Source organism: Planococcus citri, chromosome 5 (assembly GCF_950023065.1).
Source record: "Planococcus citri chromosome 5, ihPlaCitr1.1, whole genome shotgun sequence".
Classification (NCBI taxonomy): Eukaryota; Metazoa; Arthropoda; class Insecta; order Hemiptera; family Pseudococcidae; genus Planococcus; species Planococcus citri.
Genome location: NC_088681.1, coordinates 9,337,720 through 9,364,605, shown reverse-complemented (window position 1 = coordinate 9,364,605; position 26,886 = coordinate 9,337,720). Strand labels below are relative to the sequence as shown.

Here is a 26,886-nt window from a genome sequence, read left to right as displayed (position 1 = left end):
CGAAAAAACACACACATTGTCGAGTTGATTTACCTACACTTTTGCAAAACCTTTGAATGAAAATATTGAAAATGCCAAATATGTTTACGTAATCGTAGGTGCGGGTAAAAGCAACGAATATGAATTAACTTTAAACCTCCTACGAGAATTCATAACGATATTATCAAAAATTAAAAGCGATACTTACCATTTAAATCACCAAATTTCCAATTCCAAATATTTCATAGCTGGATTAAATAGTAACTCGATAAACATCCCCTGGAAAAATATCAAGCAAGTTAGCTCTGTTCCTATTAGATATCCATCGCATCGTCAATCAATAAAGAGTATAGAATTCAAGCAGCAAAAAGTGCTTTACGGAACAATCAATTCGTCAAATTTTTCTCCAAGACGAAAAAAATTCATTTGATGAAATGCAAGTACTAGTTCGGTATTTGCGAAAATGAAAAAAATCCCCCCTCCCCCTGCATATGAAGAAGACAAAAAAATTGACCAAATTTTCCACCTGTACTACCACAATTGCCGTTGAATAGGGGAATGTGGGGGGGGGGGGGTAAGATGACTATTTTTTTTTGCAATTTTTGACAAAAAGATATAAAAAATGATGATGAACAACTTTCAAATTCCCTTGTACTCCCTCAACACTAACTGATTGAAATAGATATAAAGTTGCTCAAGTACCTATTCATTTTACCTCAATTTCAACTCGAATATTTCTTTAAAAGAAGGGATGGTGATCCGAACCCGATCCTGATTCTTGACCCAGAAAGATCCTGATTCTCGAATCGCTGATCCCTGAGCCAGATTATTATTCGAAATCTTTCGGGTTCAAAGTCAAATCAACTGAAAACGAATTAGTAGATTGAAAATACTGAGACTAGAACAATCTTCAACAATTTTCAACAATTTTCAGTGCATTGTTTAAACAGATGGGTCATTATCACATTTTTTTAAATCGAATTTTGAAGCATTGAGGTTCTTGGTGATGACCAAATGGGTTCAAGTGAAAACAGCCTCCAAAAAATAGAGAGAGAGAACTGCATTCGTAAAATCTAAGGCATTTTTGGAACCACTGAATGAAATTTTTTGAAATTTTTCGGCTTTTGAAGATCGAAAGGTACCTACCACCTAGTTCTGAATCCTAAATATAAGATTTGAAAAACTGAGAAAAAATGAAAGTATCTGGAGGCCGTGGAATGAAATCTCAGAAGATTGAAGGTTTGAAATTTTGGCTTGTTTATTCAAGCTCAATAATTAGCCACATTAAAACTCGAATTTTTTTCAAAGAAACAAAAAAAAATGAAAATACAATTTTTTGTATACAGGGTGTTCCGGAAATCGTCATCCAAAATTCAAATTCAGATATGGTATTCGAGGAGACGAACATAAAACGTTATTATTAAACTTTTACCCATTGGAGAGGTTCTGGATGCCATGGGTGTTGGGTGAGGCCAATTTGAAAAACTAAGGCTATATTCGTGTTCAGCGATATCAAAAACATACCATTTCAAATGTCACACGAATTAAACCACTATTTTGACTTTCAACCCCTTTGGAAAGGTGCTAGGGGCCGTGGATGGGGTCCAATCAAAAATCTGACGTCATATTCGTGTTCAGCGTCACCAACACTGAAAGAAATGATTTTCAAAACGCTGTATTCAGTCCCGAAATTGATGCAATGGTTACTGCATAGTACAGTAATTTTCAAATTACCTCATTTTGATGTAATGATTACATAGTTCAAATCAGAGAATGCATCAAATAATGGAATGAGTACATCGCAAGGATGGATTTATTGCATCACCTTCCAAAATTAATTTCTATGTTCTCATTACATTTCTTTGGGGACTCAGTCCTGCAGACATAGTATTCAGAACATCATTTGGTGAGTAATAGTTACATCGAATAGGAAGCAATGATTACATTCCTTAAATATGGCTGAGAACCATGTAGTGATTTACTGAATACAGTAAACGAATGTACTGAGTACATCGTCAGTGGTAAACATTCCCAAACAGTGAAAAACTTATAAATACTTCGAGGGCCTGAATCAAACATTCTACTCGCGGCCATGTCGTTAAGTGCAGGCAGTTAGAACGAGAGGTCGCAGGTTCGAATCCCGGTTAGGTAGGAAAATTTTCGTAGGGAAATTAGGTCTTGAAAAATTCGTTGCAGTGAAAATCATTTAGAAGATGTGGGGAGAAACTTAAAATTGATAAAAAAAAAAAAAAAAAAAAAAAAATACCTAACCCCACTTTTTAAATACTGTTGAATAAAAACGATGGAATGGTTACTGCACTTCTGTGTAATAGTTACTTCTCTAAATGTGTACTGATTAATGCGTTTCATTCCTATACCAAAATTACCACGTTTTAATGCACTGAGTGCATCGTTTTAATGTAACTATTACTGTTTATTTCTTTCAGTGAAGAACATTCTATTTCATATGTCAGACGAATAAGACCATTTTTTGACTTTTACCCCCTTTGAGGAGGTGGTGGGGGCCGTGGATGGGTCCAATCAAAAATCTGACGTCATATTCGTGTTCAGCGTCACCAAAAACATACAATTCGATATATCACATGCCCCAGAATTTTTTTTGAACGTTTTGCCCAAATTTGGGGGAGGGGGTCTATGCAAACTTTCAACTTTTGAAAATTTCAAAATACTTGGAAAGTTCAAAATGCATGCCCTTTCGAACTGTGAAATTAGTTTTGATCAAAGTATCACAGCTTTGGAAGTATGCGCTGTTGAAGTTGAGTATCTTGAGGCATTGTGAAAATAATTGGAGCCCCCTTCCCAACCTCCCTTGAGATGGCTGGGACCAAACTGATTGCGGGTTTTTTACTTATTGGGCGGGTAGACTTTGTAAAAAAAAAAATTGAGCAAAATCGAAGTACATGACTCAAAAATGCCAATAATTTTCTTTTTTGTCTACTGCCAAAAAAATTAGGACCCAAAATTTCATCAAAATAAATTTGAAAAAAAAATAAATAAAAAATTTGACATACTTAGTCCTGGAAAATTTCATTAAATTTTTAATTTAAAAAAAAAAACCTAAAAATAAACGTGTGTGAGCAGAATGCATTAATCAAGTAAAATTTTCTCCGTTTCAACAAATAAATAAAACGCAAATTGGTTTTTCTCACAAAATTTTGGCCTACATGGATATTTATTTATTTTAACAATTTAGGTCTCTCCAACAGCTGGAAGCCAATTACAGGAGAGACTGCTTATAACTAAAGGGGGATACAAACCAAAATCTGTTCTGAAACTGCAGGGAAAAAATACAAAGATGCAAAAAAACACACAAAAAAAGAAACAAAAAAGATGTTTGATTTTAATTTTTTGATATTTTTCAAATTCGATACAAAGTATTAACACCACCAACTCCTGGCTAAAATCCTGGAAACTTGAACTCAATCCAAACAAAACAGTTACAAAAATCTTCACGCTAAGACATCGCTGCAACCCTGCCAGAAACATTAATATTGAAAACACTACAATAGAATGGAGTGATGATACCGTTAAATATCTTGGAGTATTCCTTGACAAACGACTCACTTTCACAAGTCACATCTCACAGAAAATGAAAGCTTCCTACTTCAAACTCAAAAACACTTTTTCCACTATTCACAGAAGTTCACACTTGAAAATCCAAACAGCATTACTATTCTACAAGACTATTCTTCATCCTACATTTACATATGCAGCTCCAGTTTGGTATGGTACCTCTAAAACAAACAAGAAAAAACTTCAAACATTCCAAAATAAATTTTGTCAAATCGCCACTAACGCTCCATGGTTTTGCCGGAGTGCCCAAATACAATGCCAGCTCAAAATTGAAACAATCGACGACTTTCTGAAAACTGAAACAGGAAAATTACCTGAACAAGTTATCTGAAAATACCCTTGCTTACTTCTTCGATATTGGGCAAAATCACACTTCAAGACTCAAATCAAAACTTCCTCAAAGTCAAAACTTCTTTTAGGTTTCTTAGCCTTAACTATTTTAGTTCTGAAGTTTAAAAAAAATCCTATTTGTAAAATTTGTGAATAGCGCTAAATTGCACTGAACTGAATAATGATAAAATTTTCATTCATCCATTCATTCAAATTTGATGACATTCTGGGTGCAATTTTTTTTTGGAAATGGCCAAAAAACATAACTCCTGACATTTAAATTTTTCTTGTGAAATTTTAACCTATGTACATTCGGACTGCGCATAGGTGTGGCGCGCTAGTGTGCTGCCAGTGCCACTGATGAGAATAAGCAAGCGGTATACCGCTTGAATTTTAACATTACTTCTTATGTAAAATTACAGATTTTGTTTGATTTTTAATAAAATGCAGAAGAATATTAGTTTTTCAGCTAATTTGTGTAGAAGATTTGTATTCCTCGTGAAATTTGCTACCAGAATATGTACTTACTTCTTTGCTTTGTTTGTTATGTGATGTGTAATTGTTAGATAATTATTGCTCGTGATTTGTGATAGTGATTCAGGGTTGAAAACCGTTTAGAACCACCACAACCGCTTTTTTAGGTCAGGTGATATGGGAACCAGAACCAGAACCAGAACCATCAGAACCATTTCAAAATTTGGAAAAGAGAAGTACTGAAAGAACAACCACATAAAATGGTTTTGAAATAATTTAGAACCATTTAGAACCGATTGAGTTTTTTAAGGAAAGAACAACCAGAACAAGAACCAGAACAAAGTTTCAAATAAGAAGAACACTTTTAGGAATCTGTTCTTTTTGGTCCCCTCATCATTGAAGCTTCTTTTTTTTACCAAAGTGAAATAAGAATTTGTGTTTTTCATGCAAAGTAAGCGAGGTAAAGGGGAATTTTTTTCAAATTTTCAATTTTTTGCCATTTTTTGGACCTGGAACCCTTTGGAACCATTTTTTAATTGGTGGAACAACCAGCACCACCAGCAAAACATCAAAAGGAGGAGTAAAAGGAACCACCAGAACCATTTGAGTTTGAGAAGAACTGAGAACCATTTCGGAAGAACAATGTGAAAGGTACCTTTTAGAACCAAAACAAAACCATTACAAAGCCATGTCTGAGAACCTTTTGGGAAGCTAAACCGGGAACCACTAATATTCTAAGGTTCTAGGAACCACCACCATCACAACCAATTCAATTTGAATCGGGTTTCAACCCTGCGTGATATTATTGGACTTTTATCGCCATTTTTCCACCACATTTATGATCAAAGAAACATTCAGAGCCCATTAAATTACAATTACAATACGTCATTTTAAAAGTAATTTCACAAGGAAAACAAAAATTCAGATGATTTTCTCTCGAAAATGAACACTTTTGAAGATTTTATCAAAAAACGTATCAAAAACGAGCTTCGTCCATAAGAGACAGTGTTGAAAATTCAGCACCTATACCGCTTGTTGTAGTTCTTCATCATTTCCGCTAGGGGAGACTCTTGTCATGCACAGTCTAAATCGGTAACTCGCATGATGATTTTCTATTTTTTTTTTTTTTTAATTTGATGAAATTTTGGGCCCGAAATTTTACGCATGTGACCCAAAAAAGGAAACCCCTCGACATTTTCAGTTTTTGAATTGAACATATTTTTCTTCTTTTATTCTAGAGTCCAATCGACGGGAATGGGATATTACTTCTTCATATTCAGAAGTCAACTGGCATTTTTGTTTTTCCAATGAAATTTTAACTTAATTTGATAGGTCACTCGGCTAGTTTTGAGAAAAAGTGGGAGGGGCAAAAAACGAGGGTAGACACAATACGAAACTGATGACATTTTAATTCAATCTGGTGGTCCATTTTGAAGAAAAAAATTGAATGGGTCACTCTGGCAGTTCTGAGAAAAAAACTGTGAAATTTGATTGGGGGGGAGGAGGCATGAAGCTAAGACGAGGATTAAAGGGCACAACATAAAAAATATCATCTCATTGGTCTCAGCGTGAAATTCTAACCGAAATTGGCGAGTCATAAGATTATACTTATCTACCTATTGTAAAAAAAATCTTGAATCATTTTTGAGAGGGAAGAGGGGGCTGTGCCATGTTATAAGGGAGGAGCCTAAAAAACTACAGTCATTTTCGATCTCATCGTGAAATTCCAATTCAATTTGATGAGCAACATGGCTGGTTTTGAACCCCCCCACCCCTCGGACAAATTTATTGTGCTACTGCTCCCCATCGATGAAAAAAATATCCCTTTATTACTTTTTAGTACCTCCAAATAACTTTTTTGCCCTCAAAAAAATCCTCTCGAATGAACACTTTTTGCTACTTGAATAATCTTAGACCAAAACTTACATGTCGAAGATAATTTCGAAGCATTTAAGGTATTCAACAGGAAAAGGAACAACTGAAAACAAAACAACAACTAGGTATGTAGTTTAAGGCAGGTACAAGAAGAAATCTGAACAAATCACGATTGAAAATAGGTACTACGAGTAAGTATGATAAAAATGAAACAAATTATTATGGATCGAATAGCGGAAAAATATCGCGAATTGAAAATAGAAACATTCCAAATGAATAGATTATCGAGATTAGTAACAAATTATCGAAGCAGTAGAAGCGATACAAATTATCCCAATAATTGCCGCATTTGGATATTCGTATACGCAAACGTATCATCAAAATACGAGTCTGGCGTTCAATGATACCAAAATCATTAAACGAGTATATCGTATAGACGCTAAAATACAGTATTATATTACGTAGTAGTGAATTAGTTTCGTACCTCTCAATTAGTAAACATCCTTAATATCAAATTTACACTATTTGACGAAATTAATTCCATTTAGTATTTCTGATTTCAAACTCGAAGACTAGGTACACAATAGGTTGGCAAATGGAATCTAAATTACTCTTCGTGGTTTCATCTCGAAGTATACCAGTTTGTGTTTTCTCGCTTCGGAAATTGATTGCTGATTTTTACACTTTTTTTAGGCGAATTTCTTCTTATATCTTCCATCGAATCGAATTTCAAAAAAAATCAAAGTGATTCTTCTGATCCGTAGATAAAAAATCAAAGGAATCGCAGGGTTGCCAATTGATATCGAGTAGACCTCAAGGTGACGAAAATTGATCCATCTGTGATTTTACTCCAAATTAGAGTTGGAGTTTTGCTCATCGAGCATTTCAAGTAATACTACTTCTCATGATTGGAAATATTGGACGAACATTCGGGTTCACATTCGGCACTTCTGTTTTCATTGCAACGACAAATCTTCATTTCTTCGAAGAACAATATGAAATTCACGACTTCAGCTCGCTGTCCAAGTTGAATTTGAAACTGAAGCACTGCATAATTGACATCGAACGATTTATCTAATCTTTCCATAACTTGATCTGGTATTTTTCCCTTCGGTTTCAACGATTTCTGCGACACAAACATCTCCAGGAGTACGAGCTTTCGTATGCATTTTCTTCCAAGTATTCATAATCAACATAAATCAAGTCTCGACAGAAGACCAGGACTTCATCAGGAATTATCTCCAGTCGGTTTCACCTCGTCTATAATTGTGTCTGAAACTAAAATATACGATAATCAAACCAGAAACATTGGAATTCTCATCAACAGTAGGTATCTGTAATCTTGGAGACCGTATTCGTTTACCATAAATTGAAAATAACAGCGTTTTTTGAAATATTTATTCGTTAAATCTAATAAATCTTGAAAAATAAAAGAAAAAAATTCGCACATTTCTTCGTCAAAAAGGAAAAAAAATAAATTACATCAAATCAGTAAGTAAATATAGAAACGAATAATGGAACGTAGTAATATCAAATTGATAATAGCGTATGAATAAAATAAAATATGTTCTTGAAAATCTATTAATAGGTAAAGGTATGAGCTTTAAAAATTACCAACTACTATGTACTATTCAAACCCTATAAAATATATTATTCGGAAAAAACTAATACTAAAATGGCGCGATTCGTTCAAGCATAGAGTAATTATAGGTAATAATAATTAGTTCAGCTTGCAGCAACAAATCCATAAAAATACGTAAAACATACAAAAAGTCAACAGAATATACTTAAATAATCTTTCTTAGGACCAATTTTTTTTATCGCTTATTTTAATTTTTCTCGACCCTGAATATTTCTTAAAGTTTAATTCGAATCACAGATAATACTTTGACAATTATTTGATGCGGTAAAATTTCCATATTCCATTGAACGGAACGAATCATCATTTTCCTTCAGTAATAATGATGAATTGATGATCATTGTCAAAGAAGACTATTATAGAAGGGCTTCTGAGCATTTACATTCAAATTTGAGATCATTCCCCATCGTTTTTCAAGAAACTTTCGACTTTAAACATCGCACAACTTCTCATCGAACACTTTAGGGCCATTTCATGTGCGTAAAATCAATGAGCTTTTTGCACTCGAGATCGGTGATTTAAAAAATATTCTTAATATGAATACTGAACAGACTTTGAAGAGAGATGACGAAAAAGGCAAAATGCAGTTCTCAAAATCCATTTGAAGTGAAGATATAGGGGGTGCTCAAAATTTTGAACAAGATAGAGATATTTTAAAGGTCGAGAGGAGTTGACTTGAAAACTGCAATTTGAACGAATTTGGAACTCCTGCCAGTTTTTTTGGGTCCGTGAAAGCGCTTTTTGGAGTTATGGTGAGAATCAATGTGGCCACTTTATTTCGAACATTAACTGAAAATACAATTTTTTCCTCAGAAGATCTAAATTGCGTGAATTAACTTATTTTCATCCATTTCATCGAACTGCACATTCAAAGGAAACAGGTGTTCGACAAAAAACCATGACTTCAATTTGAAAAAAAAAACAGGGCCTTTTTTAACAAAAATTTAGGCATGTTTGACAATTTGACAGAACTCAGAATTTTTTGACAACTTTGACAAAAATGAGCATTTCTTGACAATTTTGACAAAACTTGAGAAGTTGAGATTTCTAGACAATTACAAAAGTTTGGATTTCTTGACAATTTTGACAAAAATCTGAATTTTTTTGATAATTGGCAAAAATTAGGATTTTCTGACAACTTAGACAAAAATGAGGATTTCTTGACAATTTTGACAAAACTTGAGATTTCTAGACAATTTTGACAAAAGTTCGGATTTCTTGACAACTTTGACAAAAAAAGAGGATTTCTGGACAATTTTGACAAAAGTTCGGATTTCTTGACAACTTTGACAAAAAAAGAGGATTTCTGGACAATTTTGACAAAACTTGAGATTTCTAGACAATTTTGACAAAAGTTCGGATTTCTTGACAACTTTGACAAAAAAAAAAGAGGATTTCTGGACAATTTTGACAAAACTTGAGATTTCTAGACAATGTTGACTAAAGTTCGGATTTCTTGACAACTTTGACAAAAATTAGGATTTTAGACAACTTTGCCAAAAATGAGGATTTCTGGACAATTTTGACAAAAAGTAGGATTTCTGGACAATTTTGACAAAACTTGCAATTTCTAGACAATTTTGACAAAAGTTTGGATTTCTTGACAACTTTGACAAAAATTAGGATTTCTAGACAATTTTGACAAAAAGTAGGATTTCTGGACAATTTTGACAAAACTTGCGATTTCTAGACAATTTTGACAAAAGTTTGGATTTCTTGACAACTTTGACAAAAATTAGGATTTCTAGACAATTGACGATTTTGACAAATTGTGGAGCTTTTTAATAATTTTTGGCTAATGAGTGGTATGAATTTTTCACAATTTTGACAAAAATGAGGATTTCTGGACAATTTTGACAAAAAGTAGGATTTCTGGACAATTTTGACAAAACTTGCGATTTCTAGACAATTTTGACAAAAGTTTGGATTTCTTGACAACTTTGACAAAAATTAGGATTTCTAGACAATTTTGACAAAAAATCGGATTTTTTTGACAACTTTGATAAAAATTGGAATTTTTTGACGATTTTGACAAATTGTGGAGCTTTTTAATAATTTTTGGCTAATGAGTTGTATGAATTTTTCACAATTTTGACAAAAATGGACCTTTTTACACAATTTTTGCAAAAAAAAGCCTTCCATGACATTTGATGTAAAACCCAGACTCAATAATTTCGATTTAAAAAACAACTTTTTGACGATGTTGATAAAAAAAAAAAAAAAAAACAGAAAGAACCTCTCTGGCAATTTTGGCAAAAAATAAAACCTTTGAAAATTTAGGTAAAAACCAGACTTTTTTGACAATTTTTGAACAATTTCGTTCACAGAAACAAAAAACAAGTCCTTATCTGGGTATTTTAAGCACAAGACAGCTCGACAATTATGGCGCCAAATATAACTTTATCACAATTTTGGCAGAATTGGAACTTTTCGGCAACTCCGATAAAAATGGGACCTTTTTTGTCAATTTTGGCAAAAGTTGGAACTTATGTATTTGACATTTTTGGCAAAAAAAAAAATAATAAAACCTTTTATGTGAATTTATTTTGGCAAAATTCATGACATTCTGACGTTTAGGAAGAAACAGAACTCTTGTGGCATTTTAGGAAAAAAAACAGACTTTTTGACAATTGCAAAACATTGAATTTCTTCACATTTCTTCACATAAACAGAAAACAGAACTTTTTTGGGCATTTTGGGCGGAAGAAGGCTCAACAATTTCGATCAAAAAATAACAGAACCTTTGTGGTAATTTTTGCAAAATTAGGACTTTTTGACACTTTTGGCAAAAAATGGGACCTTTCATGACAATTTTGGCAAAAAGTTGTACCTGCCTTTTTCACATGAACGTCAAGGCTTTAGATGGTACCATAGAAAAAAAAGAGGAATTTTCATTTAAAATTTTATGCTAAAAACACCCGACTTTTGAACAGTTTTAGCACAAATCAGAAGTTTGTGACAATTTTGGCAAAAAACAGAACATTTTTGAAACTTTTGGCGAGATTGAAATATCGATTTTTTTCTACATTTGGCTAAGAAAAACTTTATGAAAAATTTTTTGACATTTTTGTCGAAACACAGAACTTTAATTAGAAAAGCACTACTTTTCAGACTGCTCAGACGAAAATTGACACTTTTTGTACGTTGAGGCCAAAAAAAACCACGAATTTCATGGGATGCGATGGAGATACATCATTTCTAAATTTTACCAAATAATTTTTAGCCCTTGAAAATGCAACACTGATTTTCACCATATCACCAAAAAACGCTTTCATGAACCCACAAACTAGTAAAAGTTCCAAATTCGTACCACTTGTAGTTCTCCTAGTAAACTTCACTCGAGTTTCACGATATCCGCAGTTTCCTCAAAACTTTGAGCACCCATATCTCCCCTGCAAATGCACTTTGGGAACTGCGATTTACGCCATTCGAAATCCCTCACCGAGGTCTATCCAGATAAAAAATATTCAGTTGAAAAATCATCAATCAAAGTACGTCCCTGCAGAAATTTTTTACCTATACATTTTAAATACATCAAAAGAAAAAACCCGAAAAAATTGAGTGAAAACCCATTGTTTAATTTTCAAACACTGATGGCAACTGTCACACCGCCCAAATCATCTGAACCCAGTCCTAATGGGTAAAAGCGGATATCCGAAAGTAATCAAACGTTCTTCAATAACACACATTAGAATGAGACAGGGAGACTCTTACAGTAATACTCGTATTTTATACACTACACTACCTACAAAGTCAAATTATGCGTCAATCAACCAACCTAATTAACCCAACGAAGACACACAGATTATTATACGAACGCGTTTCATCGTATACCTACAGAGTAGATATCATAAACGATTTCATAATACAGGCGTGTAGTACATCATCATATTATTCAACTCTGTGAACTCACGAATGGATTATTAAAGCTTTACTACGTATACGTATCTAACCAATTCAGCCAAACTAATTTCGCTTCGTATACGAGATATACCTGCGTATTTTGCAACATAAAATATGGCCAATTTTGACTGCTCGTTCGCGTGATAGTTTTACTTGTTTAAATGTTTCTTCGTTCAACGTCGGAGGTAATAAAAGACACCACTACCCCTTTTTTCGTCCAAAGCCATCGTTTTAAATAACAAAATATCAAAGTTGCAAAAGTTTTAAAAAGTAAACGAAAACAAAAATTCTAGACATAGGTACTGTAACGGGCGGGGGGTTAAAACAACCAACACGAAGGTTGTATCGTCGCCTACTCACATTTTGGTCCTAATTTCACACCATTTCTGCATCGTTCATTTACCTACCTACTTAATTAACTTACGCCATTCGAATCAATTCGTAGTACATCTTAATATAATATATGGGAAATAAAAACGCGAATTGTAAACAAAAAGAAAGAAGAAAAACGAAAACAAAAAAACGAGGGAATTCGATCGTTTGTCAGAAAAAAAAATGAAGAAAAAAACCTCCCTAAATACCTACACGACCCGATTAAAACAAATATGTAGCTTAAAAAAATAGGTACTATATAAAAGAAAACGTCGAAAACATATAGATATCCGTATGTTCGTTAAATGATGAAGAACCAGCTCCTATATTTTCACCGCTGATACGAAGCTGATCGTATATCGTAGGGAAGCGATGTCGAGCTGCTTAAAATCTTCTATAACTATCGCTACCGATAGTCTGAGTTTCCACTGATCGTACTCCGGTCACAACGTGCATGAATCTTCCGCAAGCGCATTTGATATTCTTGATTTGAGTTTGATACAGTTTATCATCCGTTTGGACCGAGATATCTCGGCCACTGTTCTTTTTGATCGTCGAGCTGATACGCGAATTACCCGAAGTGAATCCTTCGTCTTCGGAATCGCTTAAAATGATCGGATTCGAGCCTTGTCCTTCATCATCGTTATTGCTATGCTTGTTGTTGTTGGTGCTGCTGCCATTCGTCGGTGGTGGCGTACTCCACTGGACTTTCTTCAAAATTCCCGGTTTCGGGAGCGCAGTATTGGTCGAAGAAGCCATCTGTATAGGAGTTGGCGCCGGTACAGGAGTCGGGACTGGTTTGATTGACGGAGCTTTTCCAACATTGCCGATGATGCTGGGTGGAGGAATCGCAGTGTTGCAGGTGACTGGTATGAGGTTCGAACTCCTCTGAAACTGACTCTTTCCTTTGGGCACGACGGCGGCCGGTCTTTGTTGTGCTACAGCATTCGGCATTGTCGGAATTGATTGCAGAGTCGACGACGAAGACGCGATCGTCGAGTTGTTGTTAAAACTACCTACGCCTGTGCTGCAGAAACGTTTAGCGTCTGCAGCGACAGACTCGATGGGTGATTTTGGTCTCTTCTCAGAATGCTGTAACACAATAAAAATCATTTCATGCGAACACGCTCGACTCGATTGCAAAATGTTGGTTTATAAAGATAAGAAAAATGAAAAAGAAAATAAAACTTATAGTTACACTCTGTGTGATACGGGGGCCCCAATTTTAAAAGGGATGTTTTTTTTTACTCCACGCCGAAAAATTAACGGATAACAGGATGACGATAAGGAACAGTCCTCATATTTTACACAAAATTTTGATCGTGTAGTCCACCGTGTGATTAGGTAGTTGAACGTCTTATAGTTCCTTCCGAGCTCCCACACATGCAAAATTCCCCAGACTAATATGAATGAATTAAAGATAATTTGCTGCTGGGTGCTTAAACCCATTATCGTATTATTATATGTATTCAATTTCTGGCATAATATAATCTGCGAAGAACACAACTTATGTGTAGTGATACTTGTGAGAAAGAAATATTCAAGTTCAAATTTTCAGTATAAGGTATTAACATATCAGCTTGTGAATTCTTCCCATAAATTGATCACACATGCCAAGGAAAGGTAATGAGCTAATCATGGTGTAAGAGGTTCTGCAGCATCTGCGTTGCTGGTAAGTTCATCAAATTTTCAGTATAAGGTAGAAGCACATCAGCCTGTCAATTCTCTCCATGAATTGATCCCACATAGCATGGAAAGGTAATGAGTTAATCATGATGTAAGAGATTCTGCAGCATCTCCATTGGTGGTAAGTTCACAGCGTACTGACCTCACATGGAAACGGCGAACTGTTGAATGATCTCTGGATGATGAACCCCATCAAGCATGTTAAGGCGGGCGTTACCACGAGCTCGAATTTCAGGAACTTGCAGTAGATGATTCATAGGAAAGCAAGAAGCTCGTCAGCACAATTTTGATGAAGATGATTTGTGGCACAGCAATGGCACAGCATAATATGGGATACTATTTGCTTCCTTCGTACTGCTAGTAAGAACAAACAAGAGTTTGACGTCACAGGTATTGGTTGAGGATGATGCTTGACCATAATGGTTGATGGTTTAGCTGACTCCAGTTGGTACGAGCAGATGACTCGATGAGAATGCATGATGAGGTGTCTCAGTTCATGCCATTCAATCCATTGGACAATTTCTGGAACATGGAAACTCGACTGGATTGCAAAAATGTTCATGCCTCCAGGCATAATACAGCATCACTCATTAACCATGGGATAATGAACTGCTAGATTACTTTCAGAGAACGCATGGTGAGATATCCAAGGCATTCCTGTCATCAATCCAATCCATTGGATGGTTTCTGGAACATGGAAACTTGACTGGATTACTAATTGGTGACTCCATTCATACAACTATTAGTTGGCAAAGTGGATCATCTATAGATCTGCAGTAGGTATTCTGCTTCATATCAGGTATATTCATCAAATTGGTGTAATGCAGACAAATTTTCATGGGATCATCCAGCATCATATACAGCAAAACTTTCGAAAAACAGCAAATCAATGATCGACATTGCGAAGTGCTGACTCCATCCACATAGCAAATTAAGGTAGAACCATTTTCAAGGGATCATCCAACATCACATGTGGCAAAACTTCGACAGAAAGCAGATTAGAGTTGATAGATCATTCACAAATATCGACACAGCACACGAAGCAAAATGTATCATTCACAAATATCGACGCAGCACACAAAGCAAAATGTGAGTCTGATTTCAATAATAAGAACTTCTACCTCTTGATGGACTGCAAAATCATACAAAGTTGGAGTTGATAGAAAAACTATCTGCACTTTGAAGAAATGGAAGCACATTCAATCTGCAGACATCAGTGGTCACGTGTTCAACACAATGCACGAGGCAAACTCCAACAGGGAATTGTTCACCATGAACTGCAAAACTATCCAGAAGGGGTTTCTGCTATTGCATTTAACACAAACTCCATCTGTACTTTACATGGATAGAAGCACATTTTGATTAATCGACTTCCAGGTTATGGGCCCATCACACTTGTGAGTCTGACTTTAACACGAGATTGTTCCAAATGTAATTAATAATTGTATCCATGAGAGATTCCATTTCTATAGTCCACAGCAAAACAATCTGCATTCCAAATAAACAGATGCTCATTTGATCTAACGGCTTCTGGGTTATGGGCCCATCACACTCATGAATCAGACATCAGCACATGATTGTAAACAGGAAAACTCTGTATTTTGAATAAACAGAAGTGCATTTGATCTACAGACTTCTGGGTTATGGGTCCATCACACTTGTAAGGCAAACTTCAACAAAGAATTGTTCATCATGGACTGCAAAAGCATTTATGAGGGATTCCACTTCCACAGCTCGCAAGCAAACTACCTGTATTCTGATACAACTTTCAGGTTATGGGCCTGGCACATCTGTTACACCACTTTGCTATTTTTTGCATCCCAAGTGGATAGAAGCATTGTGAATTGGTAGATCCTTGAGGTTATGGGCCTTTCATTGTGCCATTTTGCTCGCCAATTACTGAACAAAAGGAATATTGAAGTGAAGATCTCGGAGTTGTGATGCTGGAACACTTCTTTGTGCCAATCTGCTTATAAAACTCATCAGCATTCAGATTGTATATACAGCTGTAGCTTTGATTTACCAACTTTTGGGGTTATGGGCCAGTTTACTTCTGTAGTGCCACATAGATTAAATTATAAACTGTCCGATTTCTGGTCTGGTGAAATCATTTTTGATACTCAAGACACGTCTTGAGGTTAGGTTATGGGCCCATCATGCTGCAAACACGGGTTTTTGCTCACAACTATCTGTATTCTGATGGGGCAGTAGCATTTTCAATGCACAGATCTCTTGAGTTGTGAAACCTGCATGGTCTAGAGTGTCGTTCTTCCAACAAAACCATCAGCATAATAACCAAACAGCAGCACATTCGATTGATAGATATCTTGGGTTACGGGTCCCATCACTTTTCCAACCATAACGAATATTCAATTCCAACGGGAACAGTACTTCCACCAGTAGTGTATTGTGAACGTTGTAGCATAAACATCAAACAGACAATTTGAAAAACTTGATCTGCTTCCCTCAAACAGAACAATCGATGCGCTTGCTGCTGACAGGATCATCGAGCGATAGCAAAGAATTTCGGCATTCTTTGTACTTCGCACAGCCAATACAATCACTGAGTAGAAAGATGATGAGGTGGAAGAAAACTTCAACATAACCTTTGAACTTCGAGACGCTGAAGCTGTTTGAAGAAATGATGGACGGAGTTTTGGACGAGGTTTTAATTGCAGCAAACTTGATTCATCACAATCATTCGTGGATCAGAATGTGAATAACAATTTGAGGAAACGATGTACTTCAACAGGGTTCATGTAGGCTTCATCTTCTAACGATGCATTGATGCAATTGCTTGATGATCATGGAATAACCAATCTTTAACATCTACTGGCATGCTCTAATCTGAACTAAACCCATCTGAATCAGATCAAAAATGCATATCCCAAACCCTTCCTAACAAATTTTTTAGGCCCTAGCAGTCCATTTATGATTTTTGAAAAAATTCAAGAAAGGTGCTTTGGAGGCGACTTTTAAACACATTTTTAAATCAAATTGAATCAAATGTGAATAATTCCTTCAACTTCCATACAACAACAACAACAATTCTTGATTCTGTAGCCTTCCAGTGATTTTTCCAATTTCTTTCAGGGATTTCAAATCATTCTGGAGGAGCCAACGATGAACTTGAGAACCTATAACTTTAGTCAGTGCTCATTTTTGTAAAACTTTCAAAATTTTCAAAATGAACTTTAGCATCTCACTGAAATTTTGGTAATGGGTATTTCAAGACATTCTCTTTCAATCTGGTGTGGTTTTGTTCAAATCGGAGATCGCCAGTTTAAAATGTAAATGTTCCTTTTGTAGCTCTACACATGCGCAAATCATTTTTAATAACTTCAGTTGTGCGCACCAATGATTGCAAATTTAATCTTTCAAGCATTGTAAGAACAAATCATCGTTATCATTTTCATCTATCAATCAACAAATCTTCCATCATGTGATCAACCATACAGAATCTATGGCAGGAAAATCAATTCCCCGATGCGCAGTAGACCCCAAACGTTCCAAATTATGCGCAGTTAGTCTCCAATGACTCGAAATCCATAACAGGCCACTGAATCGCGAACCATTTCCGCAATCGACATCTTCCATCTGAATGAAATTCACCGCTCCATATTCGATCTCACCCCCAACGACACGAATCTCCATGAAATCCGAGACACTCGTATGCGCAGCACCCCCTCGATCAGTACAATTATGCGCAGACACTTTTAATCACGTTGTAGCGTGCAGACAATCAATTTGGCACCGTTTATTACCGCCGTCAATTACACCCCTCCGCCACTCGATGCATCTTCATTTCGAAAAAGGCATTCTGCGTTTCCTGGATCGCATGACATGGGCAAATAGTCCAATGGTTCGCTTCACTCTTCAGCTACGATTGTGGTGTAGTTTGCGAAATTACCCATCAAAACTACCACAAAAGAGGGACGTGCCTCGATATGATTCCCGATTCCCGCTTCGCTTCTTCTGCTGCAGTAAATTCAAACAGCATGCACTAAACGGCTAAAAAACCCATTTAGCTTTTCGATTATTAACCCGATCGCATGCTGGATATAGTTTTCGACGTGGTTATTACCGTATCATTATTTCATCGAACGACCAAACGAAGACGAATACAGATGGAATATTATACTCGAATATAAGTTCGCTAACGTATTCGGCGATATTAAAAATAACCGTTGTTGATTGGATGTGGAACTAATTCGCTGCACGTGAGTTTTTTCATCGAACTGATAACCGCACTGAGGAGTAGACACGAATCAGCGATAATATTGTGTAATAAAATAATCGCACCGTTTCGCAATTTTCCTGGTGAAATAATCTTCGACGATAATCATCTTCCGTTGAAATGTAGGTACACATAGTACACATCTTCTGATTACAGGATGAAAAGCCGATAATTCCTCATCATGTAGAATTTTCTCTGGTTTTCGCGAAATTCGTACTGGCAAACCCCCATATTCATCGAACTGATCGAACTGATAGATTGAAAAACTTTCGAAAAAAAATCCACATTCCTATTTCCCGATATTCGATATTTTTACTCGTCAAAATACTCGCTAATCAAAGGTCGTCTTTCATTCATTGCAACAAGTGATAAGTTATTATATGTGAAAGCAGCATTACGTGACTATTTGGATTAATTTCGACGTCGAAAATGTCAAATACTCGTTTTCCTTCATTCAAGGACTGCTTATTACCAATAAATTATATACATGAGCTGAGGGCAAACAGACAACTTGAAATGATTTCAATAAAAAAAAAAAAACTGCACCGTCCTGTTGTACGTTTTTCAAGTTGAAATTTCATTACGAGTCATCCATTCGAACGAATCACCGAACAAATAGTAAATTCAATCGTCGAAGCAAAATATCACCAAGAGAAAAATAAAATAAGCAAGAAAGGAAATGACAAATAGACATCAATCGAGCCGAATTTCCAAAACTAACGTTGCAGTGCGAAGTAAAGATCAAATATTTGCCCACATACATTTTGTAAAAAATTACCAATATCAAACGAGACGAAACCAGAAAGAAGTTACATCGTTTCAAAAATGCAAAAAGCTTCAAATTTACACCCATTTAAAAAACAAAAAAAAAAAAAATTGAAAATTCGGCTTAAAAAAGAAAGAAAGAACAGAAAACATCAGATCAAGGATCACAGGCAAAGAATACATTTAATTAAATTAAAACGGTCACGCACAATCTGCGGATTAAAAATAATTTACAGGATACGAAGAGGAAAGGAGAAAATAAGGACAAGTAGCATAGACGTAAATGAACGATTAAAACATACATAAAAAAAATAGGAAGAAAATTAGAGGAGAAAAAAAAAGCGTCAACGCAAATTCGTCTCGTCTACGAGAACTTTTTTTAAAAACACGATTAAGTTTCCACGAGACGATACGATCGAATAATAAAACATCGAAAACGAATAAAATTACAACTAAAACGACGTCTCAGCGAGAAACGCATTAAAAATAAAATAATTTCAGGGTTAAAAATTTAAGGGGTGAATGTTTATACGCTAATACGATTAATTTATAGCGCAGAAATATAAATAAAAATCAGGCAAACAAATGTAGAAAAAATTTAGATAGCGAAAAAGCTGCGATCATCATAAACGTGAGAAATTTTAACCAAAAATGAATACCAGAAAACATGATGAAAAAAAAAACAAAAATCAAGCGTCTTATCGAATACGAATAATAAGGTAAAATAGATAAATAAATAAACCAAAATGTTATTAGTTCGTCAACTTACGAAAAAGGTGCGGTAATTAGGCAGTAAATAAATAGATTTGTACCTGGATAGTTTGTACTGGCGGTTGAGAAAATGTCGGTGTGCCGAACAAAGGTGGCTGCAATGATCTTGTCTGCGGACTTAGAACCGAGCTCAATATACTTGACTGTGAAGTACACAATAAAATGATTAAGTTCGAGTTCAATTGAAAAATTATGTTTCGGATCATTCGAGGATCATTTCGAAAAAAGAAATGTAAATTTTGACTCCAGTTTAATCAATTTTTTCAAACATTCTTAAATAGTCCGGCATATGACAGTAGGAGTACTTGCACCCCCCCCCCCCCCCCCCGATACTCCGGGACAACTTTTTTCTTAAAAGGGACATCCTAAGGAACATTTTAAAGCAAACTTGCCCCAAAAAAAGATGGCCTTACTTACAAAATGGCGGCCATTTTGATTGCCAGGTCAGCCGAAATCGCAGATTTTGCGTTCCAACATAGGACTTCAAGGAAATTTTTCAAACCTTACAAAGGTAGATCGAAAGATCATGCGAAAATTCATCACCTGCCAAAATTTCAAGTGCTAAAGTACGTTTTTCGATTTTTGGTGAATTTTTGAAAATTCAATTTAGGCCAAAAATGAGGGAAAAAATCAAAATTTTACCAAATTGACCAAGAAAGCTGAAATTTGGGATATACCCTATTTTCGACATGCCAAATCGATTGGAAATGGTTTCAAACCGATTAGAGCAGTTCTGGAGCCTCCAGCAGATTTTTGAAACTCGAAATTTCCACAAAACATCAAATTGGAGTTGTAAAGCTGAAATCTATTCTAAAAACTAATTTCAATACGCTACGAAGTACTGCAGGTGAATTTCAAGTCATTTTAGAGCCTGCAGCGACTTTTTTGAAAACTACTGGAGCCTCCAGCAGATTTTTAAACCTCGAAATTCCCACAAAATATCATTCAGGAATTTTCAAAAAGTCGCCGCTGGAGGGTCCAAAACGACTTGAATTCCACCAGCAGTCAACTTCGTAGCGTATTGATATTCGTTTGCAGAATGAATTTCGGCTTTCCAACTCCATTTAATGATATTTTGTGGGAATTTCGAGTTTTAAAAATCTGCTGGAGGCTCCAGTAATTTTCAAAAAAAGTCGCTGGAGGCTCTAAAATGACTTGAAATTCACCTGCAGTACTTCGTAGTGTACTGAAATTAGTTTCAAGAACAAATTTCAGCTTTACAACTTCAATTTGATGGAATTTTGTGGGAATTTCGAGTTTCAAAAATCTGCTGGAGGCTCCAGAACTGCTCAAAACGGGTTGAAACCGTTTCCAATCGATTTGGCATGTCGAAAATAGGGTATATCTCTAATTTCAGCTTTCTTGGTCAATTTGGTAAAATTTTGATTTTTTCCCTCATTTTTGGCCTAAATTGGATTTTCAAAAATTCACCAAAAATCGAAAAACGCACTTTAGCACTTGAAATTTTGACAGGTGATAAATTTTTGCATTATCTTTCGATCTACCTTTGTAAGGTTTGAAAAATTTCGTGCAAGTCCCACGTTGGAACGCAAAATCTGCGATTTCGGCTGACCTGTCAATCAAAATGGCCGCCATTTTGTAAGTAAGGCCATCTATTTTGGGGCAAGTTTGCTTTAAAATGTTCTTTAGGATGTCCCTTTTAAGAAAAAAGTTGTCCCGGAGGATCGGCGGGGGGGGGGGGTGCAAATACTCCTATTGTCATATGCCGGACTAAAACCACAGCACTGGCTGTAGAAGGCAGAATTGAGTCAACTTGAAAAATACTACGAGGCAAAAACTTCGATCGAAATGACCAGGAATGATCCTTCGAGAAACACCGACCTGAGAAGCGAGAAACGACGTAGGAGCAGGAGGTATTGGCTCCGGATTTGGTGACCTTGAATACTGCGAAGGATCGTACAAATTATTGGTCGATGGTATAACCGGTTGCACAGGTTTGGGTACCGGAGTAGGCTCAGTATTGGTGAATAGTTTCGGAGTTGGTGGCTTCGTCGTCACCATACCGAAATTGATCGGAGGTGGAACGTTATCGAAACGATCTGGAGATGAGTTCTTGGATATAACAGGCGGTGGTGGGGGTACAGGGGTAATATCTGGCGATGGTTTCTTCGTTTGAATAGGTTCTGCGGCAGATTTATCGTGCGTTTGTTCTAGAAAATCAAAAAAAGCAAACGAAGAAGTATGCGGAGACGAGTTATATAGTCTTCGATACCGAATAATATATTACTTTTGATAGGAACAATTTGGGGCTTTTGAGGGCCACCGGGGTAACGTCCGTACAACTGTATGTATTCTTGTTGAATTGTTTCGATTAGATTTAAAATCAAGTGTCGGGCTACTTCTTTAAGATCTGGTTTCAAATATCTGTAATCGAACGAAGAGAACCGGTCACAACACAATTCGTCAGTAATGCAGTAAAATGCACACGTGGAAACTCACTTGATTAGAATATAAGGAGGTTCTTGGGATTCTTCGCCGCTACTATTGACACCGCAGCCTTTACCTTCGACTAGAAGCAACGCACTGGCCACTTTTTCGATATGTTTCACGTTGGCTAAATTGGGACCGTAGATTTTACTCTTCAAATTGAACGCAGCCGGCACAGATTCTATTCCGATGGTTATTTTTTCCTATGAAATGAAAACGAGTATTATTTTCAAATACAGATCATCTTCGACCAGTAGTTTCGAGTCGATACTTACGATATTACTCGAGAGAGTTTCGCCAGGACCCGGTTTAGTAGAATCCGGTACAGGTTTTTCGACCGGTCGAACTTCAGGAGGTCGATTCTCGATTGGTTTGGGATCAGGAGGCAGACTCGCGAACTTAGTCTCGCGCGAATTGCGATTCTCGAATGGTTTAGGATCAGCAGGTAGACTTTCAAACCTGGACTCACGCGGAGGCCGACTCTCCACAGTTTTAGGATCAGCAGGCGCACTTTCAAATCTGGACTCGCGCGGAGGCCGATTCTCGAATGGTTTAGGATCGGAAGGTGGGCTAGCAAATCTAGACTCGCGTATCGGTTTTTCAAATCTCGGTTCCAAGGGCCGACCATCGAAAACACTGGTTTCCGGACGACTGGGTCGACTATCGAAAACGCTAGATTCGGAAGGACGACTATCAAAAGGTCTCGGTTCGGAAGGCCGGTCGTTGTAAGGTTTCGGTTCAGGAGCACGATTCTCAAAAGGTCTCGGTTCCGGAGCACGATTTTCGTAAGGTTGACGTTCTGGTGCTCGACTTTCGTAAGGACGAGGTTCTGGAGCTCGACTTTCGTAAGGTCGAGGTTCTGGAGCTCGATCGAACGATCTAGACTCGAGGCGGCGATCATCATACGGTCGAGATTCGTTAGCACGACTCTCGTAAGGTCTCGATTCAGAGGATCGACTCTCGTATGGTCGAGGTTCCAAAGAAGGACGTTTCTCGTACGGTCGAGGTTCTAACGAAGGACGTTTCTCGTACGGTCGAGGTTCTAACGAAGGACGTTTCTCGTACGGTCGAGGTTCTAAGGAAGGATGTTTCTCGAACGGTCGACGTTCCGACGAAGAACGTTTTTCGTACGGTCTCGATTCGGTGGAACGATTATCGTACGATCGATGTTCTGGCGAATATCTAGAATCAGCGCCGCGAGTTTCTACGCTTCTTCTGTCATTCGATCTGTCAATGCTCCTTCTATCGATGTTTCGGTCAATTGATCTATCCGATCTATCGTTAGATCGCATAGGAGGAGATCTATTCGATACAGAGTTGTAGCTGCTTGTTCGTCGCACTCCTGCTGAATAAAATATTACATAAATGATATCTCCCATAATGTAAACAGTAAACATACTCTAAACTAAAGATCAAAGTACGCACTATTCAAAGGCACAGGAATAATCTCCGGTTTCCTAGGAGGAGTATAATACTTCCCGTAAGTACCAGCTATAAAATCTTGCTGAACCGTATCGATAAGATTCATAATCAACTCACGAGCTCTCTCCTTATTCTCCAAATTCTTATATCTAGAAAAAATTGCCATCGTTAATCGAGTAAGTAAAATTAATCCAAATACAACGAATAAGAAGATGAAACCCACCTGACATGAACATGAAGCGGTTCGTCTGATTCATTTTTATGAGCATCAATAAACCCAGATCCTTTCCCACGCAAAGTCATTACAGCTCCTGTTTCGTTCAAAATATACTCAGCGTTCTCGTTGTTATCGCCCAAAACTTTAGTCTTCATTCTAAAGATTGCTGGGAATACGTCAATTCCAACGGTTATTTTTTCCTAAAACATATCACATCGTACGTTACGTTCATTCTCATTAATAATTATCACCGATGATGAATAAACGATTATAACATACGGTGTCACTCATTTCGACTTCGTCAAATTCGGGATTATTCGCCAACATGGATTCTATTTTTTCTCTAGCCACTGTAACCGAACCAAATAAACACGAGTTAATTCCTTCGAACGCACAATGATTACTATTGTATTACAAACTTACGATCTACGTTGCGTGCAGATTGCCCTATAATACGTAAACTAAGCGGTTCTCCTTTATTTAATGTGCCATCATGCCTTGGTTTAAGATAATGTCCTCTCGTGAAAATTTTCACATCTAGTAACAGACACACGACGATGCATTAAGTAAAACTGAAATCAGATCGCGGAATACTACACGATGCTGTACTGATTCCGGTCGTAGCTGATTGAATGGAAACAATAAATAATAGATAAAAACTAAAAACCTGCGTATTTGCATATCTCATCTTGAACACTTTTCCTTGACAGAAACTGACGTTGTTCAGCCGGATAATGATTAATAACGAAATTCGATATAAACGGACGAACATCCATTTTAATAAAATACAAACTGGTACGCTTAAAATTACTTATTTATTATAAAAATACACGCATTTTAATTAAAAAGTATCAAAATTACGCAAAATATAATGACTTCAATGCTTCAATTAACAATACGACAGTCTGGCCAGTGGAACTTGAAAAAAAATGAATTGAACTGCAGTGTTGCATTTTTTGAAAACCAAATATTTTTCACTGTGGATTGGATTTGTGAGGTGGAAAATGTGACTAGCATTGTTTTTTATTTTGAATTTTTGTCGTTTTTTGATTGGTCGATTTAAAATTTGAATAATTTTTTCATTTTTTTAATAAAAAAAATAAATTAAAATATGCTATAATTTGAATAATAATTTAAATGGAAATTGAAATTGATTTATGTAACATAGTAACCTACGTTGAATTTCTTTCGTAAATTAATTTACCAGCTGCTGAACAAACCCTGAACGTCAGTTTCCAGGTTCTAATATCTAGTAGTTTCTGATGTGAGTTTTCAGTTTTCCTTTCTGCCAATTCTGCCAAGGAAAACAATATGAGAATTTCGAAACAAATGCAAATTAGCAGGGTTTTAGTTTTTATCTGAAATATTTCTCAATCAATCAATCAATCCATAATTGAATTTCATATTTCAGTTTCACTTGATGCATCGTAATTCATTCGTACCGTAGTACTGTCTGTAACTGTAACTAGAAGTTAAAATTCACAAACGAGGAAGCGAGGATTCAGGATACACTAAATCGAAGCACAATGGCAAAAAGAATCGAAGATTCAAAGTGAATTAAATCTCGATAATTTCCGTAAAATCAGTTAATGAGAGTTCAAGTCAAGCAGTGAGGTGAGAGTGGCGAAGGAAACGAAGAGAAAAACGACGCAAATGAGCAGGAAATTCGTGATTCGCAAATACCGAATCACACACGTGAATCGTCAAATGCCAGAGACTTCGCTTATTATTCTGCTCTCACTCAGAGTCTGCAATATTCAAGACAAAGTATGACGAATCCACAAAATTCTACACCATCATCTATCCATCAATTCTCTTCAAAAATGGTCAAGTACAAAAGTACAATAAAACACCAAATACATCTCCATGAGTAAAAAATATTGTTGATAATTTGATTAACGAAGTCAATTCTCTACCATTTGACGATTACGTTATATTCGTCGAAAAATTGCGATGAATTCAATCGTGAAAAAAAAATGTAATTGATTAATTTGAGCAAGTATACGTTATTCTGACCTGGTACATTTGTAGAATTATCTCGCAAAGGAGCCGATTGAGGCAACTTTCGTTCTGGATATTGGTTCTGACTCGGTGCATTTGAAATAATATCTGGCAAAGACGTCGATTCAGACGGATCCCGTTCTAAACATACCAAGATAAAATATTCGAATTACCTACTTTGTATAAATAATTAAAATCTGATCTCATTTCTACGGCACGGTGCTATTTAATTTAAACTTGTTATCAATTTAAAAACATACGCAATTACGCATATTATGCTTACTTACCTAGATCTTTCACTGTGCGAGTATAACCTTGCAGCAGATTGTCTTGAATAGGTCGAGAGAACGCGTTCCACGTTGACACAGCACTAACTATCGAAGATAATTTATTGTCATCTGTTACTTTCGAAGAATCGTCTTTACAATCTACAGATGATTTATTCTGTTCTGACTCGTTCGAAGGATCGTCTTTAATAGGAGGCAGATCAGGGAACTTCCAATCTGAACGAGTGTTGACCTGAGCATCATGACTCAAAGAAGTGTTCTGCAGACGCTCGGGGTATTTCCATACTGAATATAATATCTTATGAGTTGCTTGTTCTCTCGTCATCTTAATTATGGGAATGTTCATTTTTTCGAGATATTTAATAAGTATCGTGTAAAGGAGTTTTTTGCAAGTAATCACATCGATTAATGACTTCCCATGCATAATAATACTGTTCGCGTTTGTTTGACGTAAATCGGATACTACTTTTCCGCTGGTAACAGAACGTGTCCAAGCACTCAAATGCTTGTCGGACATAACTGAAGAAGAACTGATGAAATGTAGAAGAGCTTTCTGCTCCTCCTCGTTCAACGGCATCGTACAAGTCTGATAGTTATAAATTTTCCACAAAACTAGACGTTCCTGTAAAAAAGAATTCTACATTAATTGATTTATTCTAATCAGAAGTACAAGGACTATCAATACGGATATTTCGTGACTTACTTGTCTCTTTTCGAACTAACGAAATTCTATTTGGAATGATTCTGCTCAACGATGATTCGCTGTTTTTAGGGATTATACATTAATATAGCTAGGTAACTATTTCCTCGACACCTCGACTCCAAATTCATCTTCAAAACTTGAAAATTCTGAAAAATTAATTTTTTGATATGATTTTGTATATTT

At 36.2% G+C, this 26,886-nt stretch overlaps 1 protein-coding gene across 5 annotated transcripts; it reads right to left on the bottom strand.

Annotated features, from left to right (window-relative positions):
- Positions 1–231: 231 nt before the first annotated feature.
- On the bottom strand, positions 232–26,886 carry LOC135847839 (serine/arginine repetitive matrix protein 1-like). 5 transcript variants are annotated; one of them, XR_010559244.1, is made up of 14 exons: positions 26,704–26,885; positions 26,001–26,622; positions 25,729–25,854; positions 23,992–24,062; positions 23,719–23,912; positions 23,499–23,644; positions 22,349–23,418; positions 22,086–22,276; positions 21,874–22,010; positions 21,468–21,796; positions 19,667–19,768; positions 6,737–7,530; positions 6,304–6,355; positions 232–258 (listed from the first exon to the last, which is right to left on the bottom strand). XR_010559244.1 is itself a non-coding variant. In XM_065367562.1 (13 exons), exons 2-13 carry the CDS (start codon positions 26,575–26,577, stop codon positions 233–235), a joined length of 3,021 nt encoding a protein of 1,006 aa, XP_065223634.1. In that variant the 5' UTR covers positions 26,578–26,622; positions 26,704–26,885; the 3' UTR covers position 232. The 5 variants fall into 5 exon arrangements, 4 of the variants coding, with proteins under 4 accessions (XP_065223634.1, XP_065223631.1, XP_065223632.1 ...); XM_065367562.1 differs by lacking the exon at positions 6,737–7,530; XM_065367559.1 differs by lacking the exons at positions 232–258; positions 6,304–6,355; positions 6,737–7,530 and adding an exon at positions 7,662–13,258 and having other exon boundaries at positions 26,704–26,886.